The following is a 20,387-nucleotide window of genomic DNA, read 5'->3' as shown; positions in this document are numbered from 1 at the left end:
ACTTCACTTCCTGTGAGTCGTACAAAGTAAAAGTGTAAGTAAAAGTAAAATTCTCCATATGTTGAAATGTTGACCGATTATTGGCTGCGATGATCATAAATCGCCTTTGTTAGTATTTTATAAGGTCTCCAGGCCGGGACTCGAACCCCCGAAGCCTCTGTACATGAGACGCTGCTCCGCCAGCTGAGCTCATAACTGTTCTCATGTAAAATCTCAAATTCAGCAGCCTCTTCAGTCACACTGCAGCTCTTGATTGGTCCGTTTCCCCCATCAGCCGATGAAATCTCATTTCACTGCAGCGTTAATCAGTAACATCGCGTAAGAAGACAGTAAACAACAAAGATGGCGACAAAACAGATCTATAGAAATGTGACTCAAACGTTGCTGATGGAAACTCGATTAAACTTCTTTTGTTTTTATTTCTGGAGTGTCGTTGGATGTGATTGGTCGGTCTGGACTCGTTTGGGTCAGATGGTTTGGGAAACGAGAGCTCGGTCTTTGTCTCATTCTTGGCAGCTTCACATATAAATACCTGAGCTAAAGGGCTGAAACACACACTCTTCTGTATATCCTCCCTGCAGACACACCTGCAGCAGACACACCAGTACGCTCACCAGAGGTCACATGGCTGAACACATTCGTCTGCTGTGGTGCAGCTGCAGCCTTCAGACAACATGTGGAACCAACGAGCGACTGATTCATTTGTCCTGATGTGGATCTGATTCACTTCCTGAGATCGTTATCACTGATGTCCATCCGGAACAAACTCCCATGAGTCCACTGAGAGGTGAAAGAATTATCACCATTCAGAATGTGCCTGAGAATCTTCCTGTTTTTAAGTTTCTTCAGTGTAGCAGCGATCAGTGACGGTGCTCAGCTCTTCCCTGAGTGAGCTGCCGTCAGGAGCTGCTGCTGGACGGTTCGGCTCAGTGAAGACAGTCTGACCACATCAATCACAACTGATGTGGACGTAAAACAGGGTTCAACATGCAGCCAGACTGAATCCACTGCATTGTTATACTTCCTGTTTACAGCAGCTGAAGCATCATGGGAACTGTTGTTCTTGAACTTAGTCATCTAAGCAGCAGCTGATTCAAAGTTGTGTCAGAGAAACACTTCACATCTCATCTGCTCTAATTAACGGACCAATCACACCAGTTATTGCTAGAAATGATAAATTATTAATGTGACTCATTTCTGTGCTCTGATTGGCTGATCACTGACTTATTACAATATTCACAGCTGATTGCTTCTAATCAGAAATGACTTATCTATCTTATCAATGCTTCTATTCTGAAGGTCTGATATAAGTCATGACATAAGTCTTATGATTCCATTAATGTCAGACCGAACGCAGATATCAACCCGATCAACAAAATTATCACAAGCAAACAAATTAATCAGAGCGATTTTATGGTGAAAAAAAGATTCTGTGGGTCCGATTTATCTTGGACCGCGTTGAACGGTTCTGTGTCCACATGTCAACATTTATCATCCAACTGTACTTTGACATCTGCTCACATCACACATATTCATATGTTTCTACCATGTGACTGCTGGTGTCCAGTGCAGAGGTGTGGTTAGCCTAGCATTAAGATTGATTCATTAAAAACACACACACTTCCTGCCCAGCTGCAAAACACACAGAGCTGCTCTTTGATTGGTTGTTTTTCTTCTTCTCTCTCTTTTTTTTTATTGTTATCTGGACTTAAAGTGCTCGCTAATAAAATCTAAATGTTGTACTTCCACTGAAACGTTTGTGTTTGTGTTTAAATCATCATCAGGAAGTTCTGACTTGCTCCACGTTTACAGTCACACATTCTGTAAGGACACCTCCACACTCTGTAAGGACACTCCAACACTCTGTAAGGACACTCCAACACTCTGTAAGGACACATCCAACACTCTGTAAGGACACTCCAACACTCTGTAAGGACACCTCCAACACTCTGTAAGGACACTCCAACACTCTGTAAGGACACTCCAACACTCTGTAAGGACACCTCCAACACTCTGTAAGGACACTCCAACACTCTGTAAGGACACCTCCAACACTCTGTAAGGACACTCCAACACTCTGTAAGGACACCTCCACACTCTGTAACGACACCTCCAACACTCTGTAACGACACTCCAACACTCTGTAAGGAAACTCCAACACTCTGTAAGGACACCTCCAACACTCTGTAAGGACACTCCAACACTCTGTAAGGACACCTCCAACACTCTGTAAGGACACTCCAACACTCTGTAAGGACACCTCCACACTCTGTAACGACACCTCCAACACTCTGTAACGACACTCCAACACTCTGTAAGGAAACTCCAACATTCTGTAAGGACAGTCAGACACTGTGTAAGGACAGTCACACACTCTGTAAGGACACTCCCACACTCTGTAACAACACCTCCACACTCTGTTAGGCCACTCCCACATTCTGTAAGGACAGTCAGACACTGTGTTAGGACAGTCACACACTCTGTAAGGACACTCCCACACTATGTAAGGACAATCCCACACTCTGTAAGGACACCTCCACACTCTGTAAGGACACCTCCACACTCTGCAAGGACACTCCCACACTATGTAAGGACATTCCCACACTATGTAAGGACACTCCCACACTCTGTAAGGACACTCCCACACTCTGTAAGGACACATCCACACTGTAAGGACACTCCAACACTCTGTAAGGACACTCCCACACTCTCTAAGGACAGTCACACACTCTGTAAGGACACTCCCACACTATGTAAGGACACTCCCACACTATGTAAGGACATTCCCACACTATGTAAGGACATTCCCACACTATGTAAGGACACCTCCACACTATGTAAGGACACTCCCACACTATGTAAGGACATTCCCACACTATGTAAGGACACTCCCACACTCTGTAAGGACACTCCCACACTCTGTAAGGACACATCCACACTGTAAGGACACTCCAACACTCTGTAAGGACACTCCCACACTCTCTAAGGACAGTCACACACTCTGTAAGGACACTCCCACAGTATGTAAGGACACCTCCACACTCTGTAAGGACATTCCCACACAATGTAAGGACACTCCCACACTCTCTAAGGACAGTCACACACTCTGTAAGGACACTCCCATACTATGTAAGGACACCTCCACACTCTGTAAGGACATTCCCACACAATGTAAGGCCACTCCCACACTCTGTTAGGCCACTCCCACACTCCCACACAGATCCAATAATAATCATGTTTGTGGTCAGAATTAGTTTTTAATCTGTTTTCAGATCAGATAACTTCTATTTGGCTCTGATGCAGCAAGTAATCTGTAAAGTAACTAGTAACTAAAGTGACCAAATACATGTAGTGGAGTGGAAGAGTAAAGTAAAGTATGGTAAATGTACTTAGTTACATGGCTCCCTGCTGTGAGCTCTGTCAGGATGAAACCTGACTGAAGGCTCTGAGCAGGTACAGGAAGTGTTTGTACTGACAGGAAGTGACATCACATGTTTGAGTCACACAAACAGCAGGAGTGAACACACACACGCTGATCTGTGGTCAGAGTGTCGCCGCCTCACAGGAAACACACACAGACCGACAGAGTGCATGATGGGAGTGAAGACGCTGCTGCTCGTCTCTCTGCTCGCCACTCTGGGTAACAATCTTCATCACTTCCTGTTTCCTTCATCAACTAACTCTTATTTTACAGCTGCAACATGTTAAATGTCAGTTTGTTAGTTTGACTTTGTGTTGACTTCAGATTCCTGCGGCTCTTTTTACAACTGATCTCTTTTCTGATCCACTTCCTTCTTTTTATACTTTAAAACTGTTTTGGTTAAATTTTGAGTTTAGATAAAAAAACTGAAGATAAAACTGTTCAGACGTCAAACCTCGTCCTGTCAGCGTGACGACGACGTGACGCAGCAGCAGACTCTGACTCCTTCAGCTTCTTTTGACTGTTTTGCTGCATTTTTAGAATCAGAACCTGAATTTTGAGAACAGATCAAACAAACAGCGTTGAGCTTCAGACTGAATCACACGTGGAAACAGTGTTCAGACAGAGAGAGCAGCTCATGTTCAGTGTTTCAGACACTCGTCTGTTTGTCTTCATCAGAAACCAGCTGACGAGACGAGAAACAAACTGCGGCTCAAGTTCCATTTCTGTTTGTGGTCGAAGGTGAAAAGACAAAGAATCTGAACCAGAAGCCTCTTTAATCCAGAACGGCTCCAACTTTCTGTTTCTTATTATTTCTGAAAACTCTGAAACTTGTTGCCCCCTCTTTAGTCTGCTGCGTTCAAAGACAGTCAGACACCTGAAGTCTAAGTGTCACTGTGATGCCTTCAGGAACAGGAACTTCAGGATCTGTCTGACTGTCTGATGAGGAAACAAAAAGTACAGAACATAAGAAAACAGGAGAAAGTTGAAGATGTTCTGGATGAATTAACTCTCATTGTTAGTTTCTGAGTCTCTTCACTCGTCTGTTGCAGTTACAACGCCCTGAAAGATCAATATTTACACCGTGCACACAAACTCTGGTTTTAGTACTGACGTAGATGAAGATTAGCTCTGAGATGCTTCTTACAGGTCCCTGAGTCTTCTGTAAGAATCATGTCAGCAAAGAAACAAACGAGAGTCAGTGCAGTGTGGTGGTCCACAGAACAGTTCTGGAGCTTCACAGTAAAACAGAGCTGCAGCGTTCTGCTGAACAACTGAAGCAGCTGAGACTTGATTTAAACATCAGACGTCTCCATCAGCTCGTCAGCAGAGAACACATCACTAACTGACCTCAGACCGTCTAATGTGTTAATAATGAAAGAAATACTGAAGTACAAATACCTCAATGTTGTCCGGTTCTTGAGTTAAAGTCCGGTTCTTGAGTTAAATCAGTGAGCATGGTTTCAGAGGTGGTCTCTCGTCTCTCAGGGCCGTCGTTGCTGGCGGGCAGCCGTCATGGCGGCCGTCATGGCGGCCTCATGCCTGGCTCTCCGTACAACATCAGCAGGAACGACCCCAGACTGCAGAAGGTCGTCCTCACCGCCGCCTACTACTACAACAACCAATCAAACGACGCCTTCCTCTTCAAACCCTCCGCCATCCAAAGAGCACAGCGGCAGGTATGGACACCAGAAACACATCACACCTGTGGGGTCAAAGGTCGAGGGCGGGATCTCTCTGGTCCATGTCTCAGGAGTCTGTCCTCCAGGAGACGTTCACGTGCTGGTGTAAAGTAGTACTGATTCAACTTGTTTACTCCAGTAAAGTAATAGATTACAGGCTCTGAAATGAGTATCAAACAAGTCAAAGCTACCTGAAGCTCACGTTATATTAAAGTTAAAGGTAGAATCAGTAGGATTTGTCGCAGCTGTTCCTGAACGCACCTCCTGGACTCAGTTCCTCTGCTGTACGTGTGTGTGTGTGTGTGTGTGTGTGTGTGTGTGTGTCAGCTGGTGAAGGGGGTCCGGTACATTGTAGAGCTGCAGATTTCCAGAACCGTCTGCCGTAAACGAGACCACAACAAGAACCTGTCCCACTGTGACTTCCAGCCTGCAGGTGAGCTGCAGCAGGTGAGTCAGTCTCACACCTGGTCACGTTTTAAAGGAACAGTCCGAACACTTCCTGTCCAGAGTCACAATAAAGCATTTGTTCATTAGAGAGCTTTAGTGTGAAAACCAACTTCCTGTTGTGATTGCAGACGTTTCAGTGTCACTTTGAGGTTTGGATCATTTCCTGGGAGAAGAAGACCCACATCCAGGTTCTAGACTGTGGACCCTGAGACCACCAGAACCTCCATCACCTTCCTCCTCCACCACACCCTCCACCTGTCTGCTCTCCATCACAAAGTGATTAATAACTTATAACACGATGTCCTTCATGACCTCATCCTGCACTTTGTTTGTATAGAAACTTGTCCCAAATTACCAAAACAAGACAGATTAAAGTGAAAGTGTCCTTTAACTGGTCAACTGGAATTATTATTATTAATAATAATAATAATAATAATAATAATAATAATGATGATGATGATAGTAATAAAATCACTGAGACATGCGTTGTTGAGACATGCAACTGCAGGTTTTATTCAGTTTTATTCAAAGAAGCTGCAGAGTTCCGTCTGTCGTCACGTCACAGGAGGAAGAAAAACTAAGAACAGACAGAACAAGTCGAGTCAGAGACGCTCAACACACAAGATCAGTTTAAACCTCTGAGAGAACAGAGACATCCTGACGACACGACAACTGGAACCATCGTCAGGCTGCTCATCTTATTATTATCATCTTTATCATTATCTTTATTATTATCATCTTTATCATTATCTTTATTATTATCTTTATTATCATCATCTCAATCATCATCATCTGCACTGAAACAAACTGGTTCCTGGTGAGAAGCCGACAGGCGACTTTCACTGAGATGAAGTAAATGAAGATCAATGAGTTTTAAAGATTTTGCCCCAGAAATGATCATCAAACACACTTCAAACCAGCTGGCAGCCATTTTGAAACAACTCTGTAGCCATGTTAGCATTTCTGCAGGCTGTTAGCCATGTTAGCTAACAGAAGAAGCTGTTTAAGGTGCAAAATGCAAAAACATCTGTTTTAAATTAACTACAGTTATTCACAGAAACAACAAAGATGTCTTTGAGTTGCAGCGATATCTACAGAAGCTAGCATGCTAACCAGCTAGCCCCTCACTACACCTCAAGAGGTGTCAGTCTGATAGTAAACAACAACAACAACAACAACAACACTCTCCTGGTGCTCTGTGCCTCCAGCCAATAGGAACGCCAGCTGCACAGCTAGCTGAGCTAAATAGCTAATCTCAGCTGTTAGCAGCAGTTAGCTGTTATGCTGTTCAAATGCTGTGAGCACGAGGTCGACAGCCTGTTCACTCTTTCCCTCGTTAACATGCTCAACGTCACATGATAGTCAGTTTCTGAATCGCAGATAGTTTCTATATCAACATCCAAATTGGAATCATGAAACTCTGAGTACTCTGATTACTCTTAATACTCTGATTACTCACTTTCCTGCTGAAAAAACCAGCATAGACGAGCTTGATTTTCATGCGGATGGCTTATCTTATTGGATTTTAATGTTGCTGCTCAACATCTGAAAGAAGTAATTATTTTGTGTACATAAAAAATAAAAACATTATAAATTGTTTACTTCAACTTGTGAGAGAAACGGGAGCAAAAAACAAAGTGATGCATTTATATTTCTGTATATTTCGTGCAGTATTTTATTTCAGGTTTCTTCAAATGAGCCCAAAATCTTGCAGGTTTGAAGCTTGTGTTCAATAAACTTGGTGTCCTGTGACGACCTCACGGACTCTGTGTGCTGTGTTGGACTTTCACAGCAGACTTCACTCCTCCTCATACTGCAATATGAAATAAGTTGAGACACATCATGCTGGTCACCAGCACCCAGCACCTAAACACAACACATGCTGGTCTGTGCTGCTTGACTCTTAATACAACAGTGAAAACAAACACAGATCAACAAAATGTGTCATTCGGACTAATTAAACTACATTTTTACAGACAGAACGTGAGGATGTTTTACAGTTTTGTCCATCCTGTGTTTGAGCCAGCGGCCTCAGTTTGATCGACGGCTCAGCTGAGGTTTAAAGTGAGAAGTGGCAGCTAGTAGCAGAAAACAAGGCTAACTCAGACGAGCACAGTTAGCAGTGGAGGTAGAGAGGAACCACCTGCGAGGATCAAAACATCAACGAGGGGAAAAGATTAATGTCAAGATGAACGAGACCCTCCGTAACTTATTTATATCTATATACACTGACTGAGTGAGCTAGCACGCTAACATAAAGTGTTCCAGCCAATCACTTAGTGAGCGCTCCATTAGCATTAGCTAGCTGTGAGGCTTTTTCCAGCGGGTGAGACTCCAGGGCCGATCAGAACCTGAAGAACCTGAGGTGCAGCCAGTAACCAACACATTGATGATCTCTCACTCTCCAAACTGTCAACAGGTTTGTTTCTTTATTTTTGTAAAAACAAGCCAAAGATTTGTGGACGTGTGTTTAAATCAGGAACCAGCTGGAAGAGATCATCAACCATTTATCAATTAGCTGCTCAGGTGAGGGACAGAAGATGTTAATAACATAATAATGATACTAATGTCATGATGATGTCATGATGATGTCATGATGGTGTCTGCAGGAGGTCTGATGTGAGTCGCCTGTTTCAGCCTCACATCTGAACATTTGCTGCTTCACATCATCATTAAACTAAATATGACAAGAATTTTTATTGTTTTGGGACATTTTGATGAGACAAGTCGATTAATGGATGATGTAAATAATGGTTAGCTGCTGATCTGATCGGTGTGATCAGAGAGTGACGCTCCGCCCTGCTGACACATTTATGAAGCGTACAGAACAAAACCAGCACACAGATCAGCTGACAGCCGCACGCTCACTCTTCTTCCTCTGCAGACCAGGTGAGCAGCTCCATCCTGAAGAGGCACTCTGACCAGCCTCCACCCAACCTCCACCCGACCTCCACCCAACCTCCACCCAGCCTCCACCCAACCTCCACCCAGCCTCCACCCAACCTCCACCCAACCTCCACCCAGCCTCCACCCAGCCTCCACCCGACCTGTGACGGTGTTTAAATTCTCCTCCTGCAGCATTATGTCATCAGTGGCTCGGTTCAGACTTCATTCTCATCTCACAGAGAGAATCCGTCTGACGTTCATCCTCGCCTTGTTTACACCTCGCGCAGGTCGAGCTTGGCGATGTACGGCGAGCGGAAGGAGCCCAGGTACAGGCTGCCGTCGTACTCGTGGACCTCGCTGACGTAGGCCGCCACCAGGCCGCCGGGGTCGTGGAAGCTCCGAGTGCAGACGCCACCATCGTGGAGCTCCGCCACCAGGCTGTACCGAGGGACGAACTTCATGAGGACGTCCTGACTGAAGAGCTGGAGAGGACGGAGGGACGTAAAGACAGCACAAGGGAGGGAAGGAAGATGGAGAACATGATGAGGACATGATGGAGGACATGATGGAGGACATGATGGAGGACATGATGAGGACATGATGGAGGACATGATGAGGACATGATGAGGACATGATGGAGGACATGATGGAGGACATGATGGAGGACATGATGGAGGACATGATGAGGACATGATGGAGGACATGATGGAGGACATGATGAGGACATGATGGAGGACATGATGGAGGACATGATGAGGACATGATGGAGGACATGATGGAGGACATGATGAGGACATGATGGAGGACATGATGGAGGACATGATGGAGGACGGCAGGAAAGACGGAGTGAAGAGAAGAAGAAGAAGACATGAGAACAAAAGTGAAGGCTGATTGATTAATAATGTCTGGACTCGTCTCACACTTCACCCTCTTGATTTTGATGTGTTTATATTTTCTGATGTAACTACTCTGACCCGTCTCGAGCGACTGGACCTGGTTCCTGTGTGTCTGTGTTACCTTGAAGATGAGTTTCTTGATCCAGGGTCTCTGGGACAGGAAGTCCAGCATGGAGAAGCCGGGGTTCGGTCGCACGGCGGACATGGCCACCCAGTAACCTCCGCTGGAGCTGGGACGGATGTTGTCGGGGAAACCGGGGAGGTTGTCCACGAACGTGTCCATCCCACCTTTGTTGAGACCGGCAACATGGACTCTGATCCAGAGACAGGAGGACGAGTTAGAGACTCACTCTGATGTCTCGTCATCTCAGAGGAAAAAACGCTGTGTTTGTTTTTCTTTAAATAAATCAGAAAGGTCAGAACCAAAACCAGAGACGAGCTCGCTGACCCGCGTCAGAGCACCGGGCTGTCGGAACCGCTGACGGCTGCGAGCTGCTTCAGTTTGTGAGCGATAAGATCAACTGGTTTACCTGATGTCAGCTTTAGATTCTGATTCTCCACAGGCAGATTTCAGCTGGTACCAAACACTCGTGTCAACATCCCATAATGATCATTTAACTGATCGACAGCTCATCATCAAACACATGTTGGTGTTCTGATCCAAATGTTTGAGGGACTGTTTTTATGATGGAGTGGTACATCTCCAACTCACAGATGATCTCTGACAGCAGCAAGAGGATGTTAATGTCATACATGTCAGTCTGTGACATCACAAAGTCTGTGACATCATAAAGTCTGTGACATCACAAAGTCTGTGACATCACAAAGTCTGTGACATCACGAAGTCTGTGACATCACAAAGTCTGTGACATCATAAAGTCTGTGACATCATGAAGTCTGTGACATCATGAAGTCAGCAACATCATAAAGTCTGTGACATCACGAAGTCTGTGACATCAAGAAGTCTGTGACATCACGAAGTCAGCAACATCATAAAGTCTGTGACATCATGAAGTCTGTGACATCATGAAGTCTGTGACATCATGAAGTCAGCAACATCATAAAGTCTGTGACATCACGAAGTCTGTGACATCATAAAGTCTGTGACATCACGAAGTCTGTGACATCATGAAGTCAGCAACATCATAAAGTCTGTGACATCACGAAGTCTGTGACATCACGAAGTCTGTGACATCACAAAGTCTGTGACATCATAAAGTCTGTGACATCATGAAGTCTGTGACATCACGAAGTCAGCAACATCATAAAGTCTGTGACATCACGAAGTCTGTGACATCACAAAGTCTGTGACATCATAAAGTCTGTGACATCACAAAGTCTGTGACATCACGAAGTCAGCAACATCATAAAGTCTGTGACATCACGAAGTCTGTGACATCACAAAGTCTGTGACATCATAAAGTCTGTGACATCACAAAGTCTGTGACATAAAGTCTGTGACATCACGAAGTCTGTGACATCAAGAAGTCTGTGACATCACAAAGTCTGTGACATAAAGTCTGTGACATCACGAAGTCTGTGACATCAAGAAGTCTGTGACATCACAAAGTCTGTGACATAAAGTCTGTGACATCACGAAGTCAGCAACATCATAAAGTCTGTGTCATCACGAAGTCTGTGACATCATGAAGTCTGTGACATCACGAAGTCTGTGACATCATGAAGTCAGCAACATCATAGTCTGTGACATCACGAAGTCTGTGACATCACGAAGTCTGTGACATCACAAAGTCTGTGACATCACAAAGTCTGTGACATCAGACTTGTGATCAGTGATACATAGTAAATATTTGTCATGAATAAAGTTTATTTGTATATTTTCAGAGTGAATTCAGCTGCAAAGTGTCTCAACACAGCAGGAAGGACGAGAATAAACCAACACCTCCCACCAGAACCACTGACCCGACACACACACACACATACACACACACACACACACGGTTAAAAGGAGGCCAGCAGCTTGTTTCCATGGTAACAAGCAGAGCCTCCTCCTCCTCACTGATGTTATGTAACCTTCATCAGATCGTCTTCAAACAGGAAGTTAATTTACTGTCATCACTTAAAATGACTTCTTTTATTTTTACATTTGATCAGTTTGTGTTTTATATTAGTCTGTTGCTCGTGTGTGTGTGTGTGTGTGTGTGTGTGTGTGTGTGTCTGTGTGTGTGGGACGTTCTTGTCCCTGCGGGCCACCGTAGCTCCTGAAGAGGAGGGTGAGTGAGGGAGTGCTGCAGTCTGGACCTTCAGCACCAGATGGAGCCAAACACAAATGTTACACACTGGAGCCTTCAGTCAGAACTCAGTCTGTTCAGACAGGAAGTGATGTTGAGAGTGATCAATAGTAATGATCACTCCATCATACAACACTACTAACACCATTAATTAGCTTTTATTGGATTTAATTTGTTTTCACGGTCCAACTTTTCTTTTGTCTTCTAATCTAGAACTTTTCATCAGAACTGTTTATATTAACTCGGTCTTTAATTTCATTTGACTTCATTTTATTTTGTAACTTTAATCTTATTATAATATCCATGGGGGCGTGGCTTCAGCCTTAGCTTTAGCTCACAAAGCTAACAGTGCAGTTCTCTGTGACGGAACGTTTCCTTTTCATTTGATTGTGTTTATTGTAGAGCTTCATGTTGGATCCTCCAGCTCACAGCGACCCGCCTGAGTTCTACATGATGTAGAAACATCGGGCCGTTAAAGAACCGCTGAGTGGTTCTAAAGAAACCGGCTTGTTGTTCTTTACAGTCGCTCGTTTGCACAGAGAACCAACCTGCAGGCTTTCTGTCGACTACCTGCAGCAGTCTGGACTCGCCGGGTTACATTAACAGCCTCATGAAAACAGTTTCCAGCTGGTGGTTCTGGAGGTCAAGGTGAGTCCTGTGCCTTACCTGCGGATCCGGGCCATCGTGGTCTCGGCCACCAGCACCGACTCCTCGTCGGGCAGCAGCTGGATCCCGTTCGGAAATCGAAGGTTTTCCATCACCACCGACAGCTCTCTGCTGTCTACGTCGTACTCCAGCACTCTGACAGGAAACACAGGGGAGGAGGCTTTTATTGTGAAACATCGGCAGGAAGTGTGGAGTCAATAACAGAAGCTCCACAACAGTAAAAAGAAACATGGAAGCAAGTGACAAACAATATTAAATAAGATTTCCGCCCTACAAAATAAGATACCATCACCCTGACCCAGTAAAGGCCCGGCTACTTTCTGATCGACTGGGTGCAGAACTGATCTCCTGTCGTACCGTCCGTCGGCCGTGGCCTCCATGATGAGGTGCAGGTAGTTTCTGCGCTCCCACCTGCTGCTGGAGTCGGTGAAGTACACCTTCTTTCCATCCTGAGTCACAGCCAGGTCGTTGATGAACGACAGCTTCCTGCCGGCAACAACCTGCCCGCCTGACACCAGCCTGGTGGCCTCGCCTGCTCACAACACAACACTTATCAATAACAATCAATGTAAAGATGGTCGACGTGAACAAACACCGAACTGTCAACTCCTGAAAACTGACACCGCTGACTCACCTGTGGTGGGGTTGACCTCGAACACTCCCAGGTAAGCGTCGGCTACGAACAAAGTCCCGTTCGGTCCGACTCGGATCCCCAACGGCCTCCCACAGCTGGACTCCTCCTCTGTAGAACCTGCAGGACACACACTCAGGCTGAGTCCTAACAACTTGATTTCATTCACATTTCATCTTCAGGTTCAGTATTTGAGTAAATGTACTTGTTACTTCCATCACTGCTGTTACATAATCGTAGCTAACAGGCAGTGCTAACGTTAGCATGCTAATATGTGACCCATTTGGACTGAGGAGTGAAAGAGGTTCTGCTGCTGACGTCAGTGATTGGACTGTAACAGTGAAGGAACCTGACCATGAAAAACATAAAAACACCTCAAATTACAAAAAATGATGCTAAATGATCTAATGCTGTGTGTTAGCTTAGCTTAATGTGTTAGCTTAGCTTAATGTGACATTTCCTGCTAACAGATTTCTACACAGGTGCAGAAACAATAACACAAAGTCAGCACTGACTTCCTGTTTACACAGCTGCTTGCTCCTGATTGGTCACAGTTGTTTCCTGGCAACAGGTTTAAATCATCACAAGTCTTTTTACTATGGTTACTTCTATACACCACATAATCAATATGTGTACTATCGTTCAACATACTTTTGAGTGAATAACAGCAGTATGCATCTTTTCTGCCGCACTGTTTGGCGCAGAAGTGACGCACTTCCTGAGAGACTCTTGCCGGTTGGATTGGAGACGCGTATCTGTGGTAACCCGTGCCAACCTCACCTCTACTGGCAATCTGGAATAATACTATTTTAATTCATCGAATAATAATAATCTAATAATACATCCTTGATAGGCATCCAACAAGAAGCCACACAATAATAAATGCAAACCGCAGGCGAACTCATTAAGTGATGTTGTTGTACTGGACTGCATTATATTAACGTTATATTATTATAGAGGTGAGGTTGGCATGGTTACCACAGTGTCGCTGTCCGCCATTGTCTGTTGTGTTGTTGTCATCGCCGCTGCATTGCATTGTGGGATATTTATGCCGGCGTAGTGTCCAGTGCTTGCATACTTCAATATTTACCGGAAATAGTATGCACCTCACGTACTATTAGGTTCATACTAACTAACACTAACACTAATACTAATACTAACACTAACACTAACACTAACGCTAACACTAACACTAACACTAATACTAATACTAACACTAATACTAACACTAACACTAATACTAACACTAACACTAAGACTAACACTAACACTAATACTAATACTAACACTAACACTAACACTAACGCTAATACTAACGCTAATACTAATACTAACACTAATACTAACACTAACACTAAGACTAACACTAACACTAATACTAATACTAACACTAACACTAACGCTAACACTAACACTAACACTAATACTAACACTAACACTAATACTAACACTAACACTAAGACTAACACTAATACTAATACTAACACTAACACTAACGCTAATACTAAAACTAACACTAACACTAACACTAACACTAACGCTAATACTAAAACTAATACTAACGCTAACACTAACGCTAACGCTAACACTAACGCTAACACTAACACTAACACTAACACTAACACTAATACTAACACTAACACTAACGCTAACACTAACACTAACACTAATACTAACACTAATACTAACACTAACACTAATACTAACACTAACACTAAGACTAACACTAACACTAATACTAATACTAACACTAACACTAACACTAACACTAACGCTAATACTAACGCTAATACTAATACTAACACTAATACTAACACTAACACTAACGCCAACACTAACACTAATACTAATACTAACACTAACACTAACGCTAACACTAATACTAACACTAACACTAATACTAACACTAACACTAAGACTAACACTAATACTAATACTAACACTAACGCTAACACTAACGCTAATACTAAAACTAATACTAACACTAACACTAACGCTAACACTAACGCTAATACTAACGCTAATACTAACGCTAATACTAACACTAACACTAAGACTAACACTAAGACTAACACTAACACTAACACTAATACTAATACTAATACTAACACTAACACTAACACTAAGACTAACACTAAGACTAACACTAATACTAATACTAACACTAACACTAACGCTAACACTAACGCTAATACTAACGCTAATACTAACGCTAATACTAACACTAACACTAAGACTAACACTAAGACTAACACTAACACTAACACTAATACTAACACTAACACTAACACTAACACTAAGACTAACACTAACACTAATACTAATACTAATACTAACACTAACACTAACACTAAGACTAACACTAACACTAATACTAATACTAACACTAACACTAACACTAATACTAACGCTAACACTAACGCTAACACTAACGCTAATACTAACACTAAGACTAACACTAACACTAACACTAAGACTAACACTAATACTAACACTAACACTAACACTAACACTAATACTAACACTAACACTAACACTAATACTAACGCTAACACTAACACTAACACTAACACTAACGCTAACACTAACATTAATTCTAACACTAACACTAACACTAACACTAACGCTAACGCTAACACTAACAGTAAGGTTTTAGATTTACTAAAAAATCTCACATACTGTTTTAGCACTCAGCAGCATGTTAGTGTGGAACTTCAGACGCAGCCCATCTGACAGTTCGTTCAGTTCTAATTATTCTGAAAATCACTCGCCTGAAACTATTTACTGAATTTCCTGTTTGAGGTCCCACCACAATAAGATCATTTTAACCCTCAGTGAGTCAGACTGACTGCTGGTTTAAACCTCTTCAGTCCGATCCTGACACACCTGCTCACACACACACCTGCTCACACACACACCTGCTCACACACACACCTGCTCACACACACCTCTCAGTGCGTTCTCACAGCTCTTCTTTCTGTGTCACAATAAAATCGGTCTCCTGCAGCTGAAGTCTGAACTGTTTCCTCATTAAATTTCATCTTGTGTTTTCTCTTTTAATATAAAAGCAAAGTGAGTTTACTTTATGTCTCTGTTTACAGGAGGAGAAGAACTGACTGATTACTGGAGGAGGACTCTGCTGGCAGACGGTTTGTGTGTGTTGAATGTTGAAACAGCAGCAGAGACAGATTTCAACACGTCGCTGCTTCAAACTGGTTTCAACTCGCTGGTTGAGAAACTGACCAAACAGTAAAAGTCCAGAATGAAGCAACAGAGACAAACAGAGAGGAAGAAACATGAAGAAACATGAAGACGAGAGCAGGCTGAAGGTCGCAGCGTCCGTCACAACGTGTCTGAGGGAAACTTCCTGCTGAGCTTTAATTACAACATTTAAGTTTAAAAACAGGTTCGTCTCTGAACCGGATGAGCTTTAACCAGATTTACCTGATCTCAACTTAAACTACGACAGAAACGAGTCTGAACATCATTTAAGCTTCACTGACTCGTTACTAAAACTCACCACACGGCGGCCGTCCGAGTCTCGTCACCGTGTGAATCCTTCGTCCGACCAGCTTCACGATCTTCCCGTCAGCTGTTCCGGAATACAAAACATCTGCAGACAGAAGAGACGAACATCTGTCAGCTCGTCTTCACGCTCTTCATCATCAGGCTGATTGTGTCCAAAAACATTAGAAATCTGAGGCTGGGCGCTGGACCGGAGCCGGACCGTGACCTCTGACCTCTGACCTCTGACCTGTTTCAGTGGCTACATCCACGTCCCGACAGGGTCCGAGGTTCTGTGTGTCTCAGCTGAACTCAGCTGATCCAAACAATAAAACTGAACTCCACTAAAAGTGGCACCAACCTCCGATGTTGGCGATGGACTCCGGTCCGACGATCTGGTCTTCAAACAGTCTCCGGGCCTCTCGGAGCTTCAGGTTCTGCTCCCAGCAGCCCGTCATCACCGGAGGCTCCTTCAGGCTGCAGAACAGAACCAGCAGCAGAACCAGAAGCTTTAATGTTTCTGTCAGCGGCGACAGAAAACATTCAGAATACAGATTTTATAAAAAACAATATTACGAGAATAAAGTTGAAAATGTACTCTCTAAATTATACATAATAAAATACAGAATTATATTATAAATATTATAATATTATGACTATATTCTCCAAATATTTCTTTTTAAGAACTAAACTATTGTTAAATATTCGAACCTTACTCTCAGAATACTTTGACTTTTTCTACTTTTACTTTGACAAACGTTTCCTTGAGGTTTTCTCCTCAGAGACATTTTGAATCATCAGATGTGTTGAGCTGGAACATAAACGTGTTGTGATATTAAATCTGAAGACTTTCATCAGCTCGTCAAACCAGCTGCTTCAGAACATCTTCTGGACTTTTCTCTTAGTTCTACATGAATCCTGAAACAGGCTGATCCATGTTTGAAACATCAGCTGAACTTTGCTTTTAAATACTTTCAGTCTCAGTTTGAGCGTCAGACGTTTCCCTTCATGACTCGTCGACCCGGAGAAGCTGCCGAGTCAGCAGAACTTCACGGGTCTGCAGTGTCACACACCAACAGATCCTGAAGGTCCAGTTCACACCACACAAAGTACTTACACACACTGAACAGAACCAGGAGCTGAAAGAACCTGGTCCAGTTCAAACCTACAGTTTACAGATCTGATGGAGAGACGTCCTGTCTGCTGTACCTGGCCTGCAGTGCACAGGTGGACTGAGCCGGCTCACCTGAACACCTCGGGGCGGACGGGAGGCTCACCTGAACGCCTCGGGGCAGACGGGAGGCTCACCTGAACGCCTCGGGGAGGACAGGAGGCTCACCTGAACGCCTCGGGGAGGACGGGAGGCTCACCTGAACGCCTCGGGGAGGACGGGAGGCTCACCTGAACGCCTCGGGGCGGACGGGAGGCTCACCTGAACGCCTCGGGGAGGACGGGAGGCTCACCTGAACGCCTCGGGGAGGACGGGAGGCTCACCTGAACGCCTCGGGGAGGACGGGAGGCTCACCTGAACGCCTCGGGGAGGACGGGAGGCTCACCTGAACGCCTCGGGGAGGACGGGAGGCTCACCTGAACGCCTCGGGGCGGACGGGAGGCTCACCTGAACGCCTCGGGGAGGACGGGAGGCTCACCTGAACGCCTCGGGGCGGACGGGAGGCTCACCTGAACGCCTCAGGGGAGGACGGGAGGCTCACCTGAACGCCTCGGGGCGGACGGGAGGCTCACCTGAACGCCTCAGGGAGGATGGGAGACTCACCTGAACACCTCGGGGTGGATGGGAGACTCCAGGATGAGGATGATGACGAGCAGAGGAAGAAGCAGGAAGCCGCCCAGAGAAAGCAGCGTCACCTGGAACACCTTCCCGCTGTAGGTGCTGCGACAGGAAGAGAGTATGAACTTCTGCCAGGAGGCTGTCAATCAAACAGAACCAGAGGAGCGAGCAGCAAGGCATCATGGGAGTTGTTGTTCACAGAGCCAACGTTGAGACTTCAGATCGTTGTTGGAAACATTTGAGAAAATATAAGAACTCAACAACTTAAAGATATTTAATGTCAAACTGTAACAAACATCTTTAATCATCTTATTGATTAACTTTGTGTCATACTGAGTTTATAATGAGTCCAGTTCTTCATGTTCTGAAGGTTCTGCAGGGGTCCATCCTCAGTGCTCTGCTCTTGCTAATGCTAGCAGCGGCTATCTCCAAGGCTAGCTCTGACTGACATACAGTGCAGAAGCCCCGCCCCCTAATGTATTGATCCTGTCTGAACTGTGTCATGAATTATGACGATTGATCTGGAAAATTATCTTTTAAACTGATAAACATCCTGTGTGATTCGACCGGAAGGGGCGTGGCTTCGGCCGCAGCTGTAGCTGTCTAGTTAGCTAACAAAGCTAACAGAGCAGAACCGGGTTTACCCTTCAGAGTCTGTTTAAACTGGACCTCTGAAAGTCCAATCAACTTTAAACCCTGAACGCTTCACCACTGGAATGTGATCAGCTGTATTGATCATCAGAAATCAGATTAATCTCAGCAGCGGTGATCAATAACTGATCACTGATCACTCTCGTGCTCCTGGCCGGTTAAAGAACGATCATTGAACCTGAACACTTCCTGTTATCGATAATCGATCCGGCTGCAGGAAGCAGCTTCCGCTCAGCTGCGCGAGGCGGAGACGGTAACGGCGACGTTACATCTCGGTTAGCGTTACTTCAGGTTCGACCCGGGACGAGCGGCGGAAAGCGGCCCGGTTCCGTGTCTTACCCGGATCCCTTGTAGCGGTGCTCCGGCAGCTCGTCCGTGATGACCTGCGGTCTGTTCAGCCGCCGGAACCGGAGCCCCTCCGTCTCATTCATGCTGGACTCGGTCCGTTAACCCGGCTCGGCTCAGCTCGGCTCGGCTGTTGGTCTGGAGCTGGAACGACACGCTGCGTGGAGGTTTAACCCGGGAACAGAGGGAGTAAACCCGGAGAGAAGAACCGACACATCCTCCCGAACCTGTTCACAACGACGACTGGCCGCTTCCGGTCTGACACTTCAAAATAAAAGTGTCAACTAACGTGTCATAAAAAAAAAAAGACAAGTTTTTCTTCTTCTTCTTCTTCTTCTTCTTCTTCTTCTTCTTCTTCTTCTTCTTCTTCTTATTATTATTATTATTATTATTATTATTATTAATCAAAACAAAATGTAAAAAGGAAAAAACAAAAACAAAGAAAAAAATATATTTTTTTAAATATGAGAAATTAAATGTAAATAATAGCTGAATAAACTGATATAAGAAGTAAAAGGAAATAATTGAAAGACAACGGAAAATAAGTTGAATATAAAATAAAGTAAATAATACCACCATGAACATTAAAGTCTAAAATCAGTCTGAAACAGTGAATGTGTTGATTTATTTATGGTTTTCACACTAAATTATGAATGAATGGGCGTGCAGGTGGTTGAGTGGTTAGAGCACATGCCACATATGCAGCTGACCATGGTTCGATTCCGGCCGCTGGTCCCTTGCTGCATGTCACATCCCCCTCTCTCTCCCATATTTCCTATCTGTCTACTGCTTAATAAAGGTGTCTATGCCAGAAAAAATTATGAATGGAGATTATTCTTTAATGTCAGATTAATTCTGAACTGAAAAAACACTTTTAAATACACCGAAGTAAAACCCTGGTTGTAATATATAATATATAATAAATAAACACATCTGGCACTTCATTGGTCGCCTCCTGCAGCAACATGTATTTCTGTTCTGTTAAATGTGAAGCGAATAAATGTTCATGTTTAATCTTTTATAAATGAATTAATTCTTTTTTATTGCAACTTATACTGCTATACTGCCTGTCACTCACATGCTACTTTTGTTATATGAAGTCATGTCAGGAAATGTTTTGTAAAATGGTTAAAATGTCTCAATACAAAGTTCTAAAAAAACAAAACAAATAGGTACCAGTGGACTCCAAGCGGCCCGAAACATGCTCATAAACACCT

At 44.1% G+C, this 20,387-nt stretch overlaps 2 protein-coding genes across 4 annotated transcripts; one reads left to right on the top strand and one right to left on the bottom strand.

Moving 5' to 3' along the window:
• The first annotated feature begins 3,201 nt into the window (after window positions 1–3,201).
• On the top strand, window positions 3,202–5,941 carry cst7 (cystatin f). Of its 2 annotated transcripts, none has more exons than XM_030442121.1 (4): window positions 3,202–3,640; window positions 4,910–5,100; window positions 5,431–5,536; window positions 5,679–5,941. In XM_030442121.1, exons 1-4 carry the CDS (start codon window positions 3,592–3,594, stop codon window positions 5,696–5,698), a joined length of 366 nt encoding a protein of 121 aa, XP_030297981.1. In that variant the 5' UTR covers window positions 3,202–3,591; the 3' UTR covers window positions 5,699–5,941. The 2 variants fall into 2 exon arrangements, with proteins under 2 accessions (XP_030297981.1, XP_030297980.1); XM_030442120.1 differs by having other exon boundaries at window positions 3,207–3,640; window positions 5,431–5,550.
• A 2,012-nt stretch (window positions 5,942–7,953) lies between these two features.
• On the bottom strand, window positions 7,954–19,431 carry apmap (adipocyte plasma membrane associated protein). Of its 2 annotated transcripts, none has more exons than XM_030442119.1 (9): window positions 19,165–19,431; window positions 18,160–18,313; window positions 16,747–16,862; window positions 16,402–16,494; window positions 12,885–13,001; window positions 12,608–12,782; window positions 12,251–12,385; window positions 9,454–9,646; window positions 7,954–8,918 (listed from the first exon to the last, which is right to left on the bottom strand). In XM_030442119.1, exons 3-9 carry the CDS (start codon window positions 16,841–16,843, stop codon window positions 8,709–8,711), a joined length of 1,020 nt encoding a protein of 339 aa, XP_030297979.1. In that variant the 5' UTR covers window positions 16,844–16,862; window positions 18,160–18,313; window positions 19,165–19,431; the 3' UTR covers window positions 7,954–8,708. The 2 variants fall into 2 exon arrangements, with proteins under 2 accessions (XP_030297979.1, XP_030297977.1); XM_030442117.1 differs by having other exon boundaries at window positions 18,160–18,276.
• Between the last annotated feature and the right edge of the window lie 956 nt (window positions 19,432–20,387).

Source organism: Sparus aurata, chromosome 15 (genome assembly GCF_900880675.1).
Source record: "Sparus aurata chromosome 15, fSpaAur1.1, whole genome shotgun sequence".
Classification (NCBI taxonomy): Eukaryota; Metazoa; Chordata; class Actinopteri; order Spariformes; family Sparidae; genus Sparus; species Sparus aurata.
This window is presented reverse-complemented; position numbering and strand designations above follow the sequence as displayed.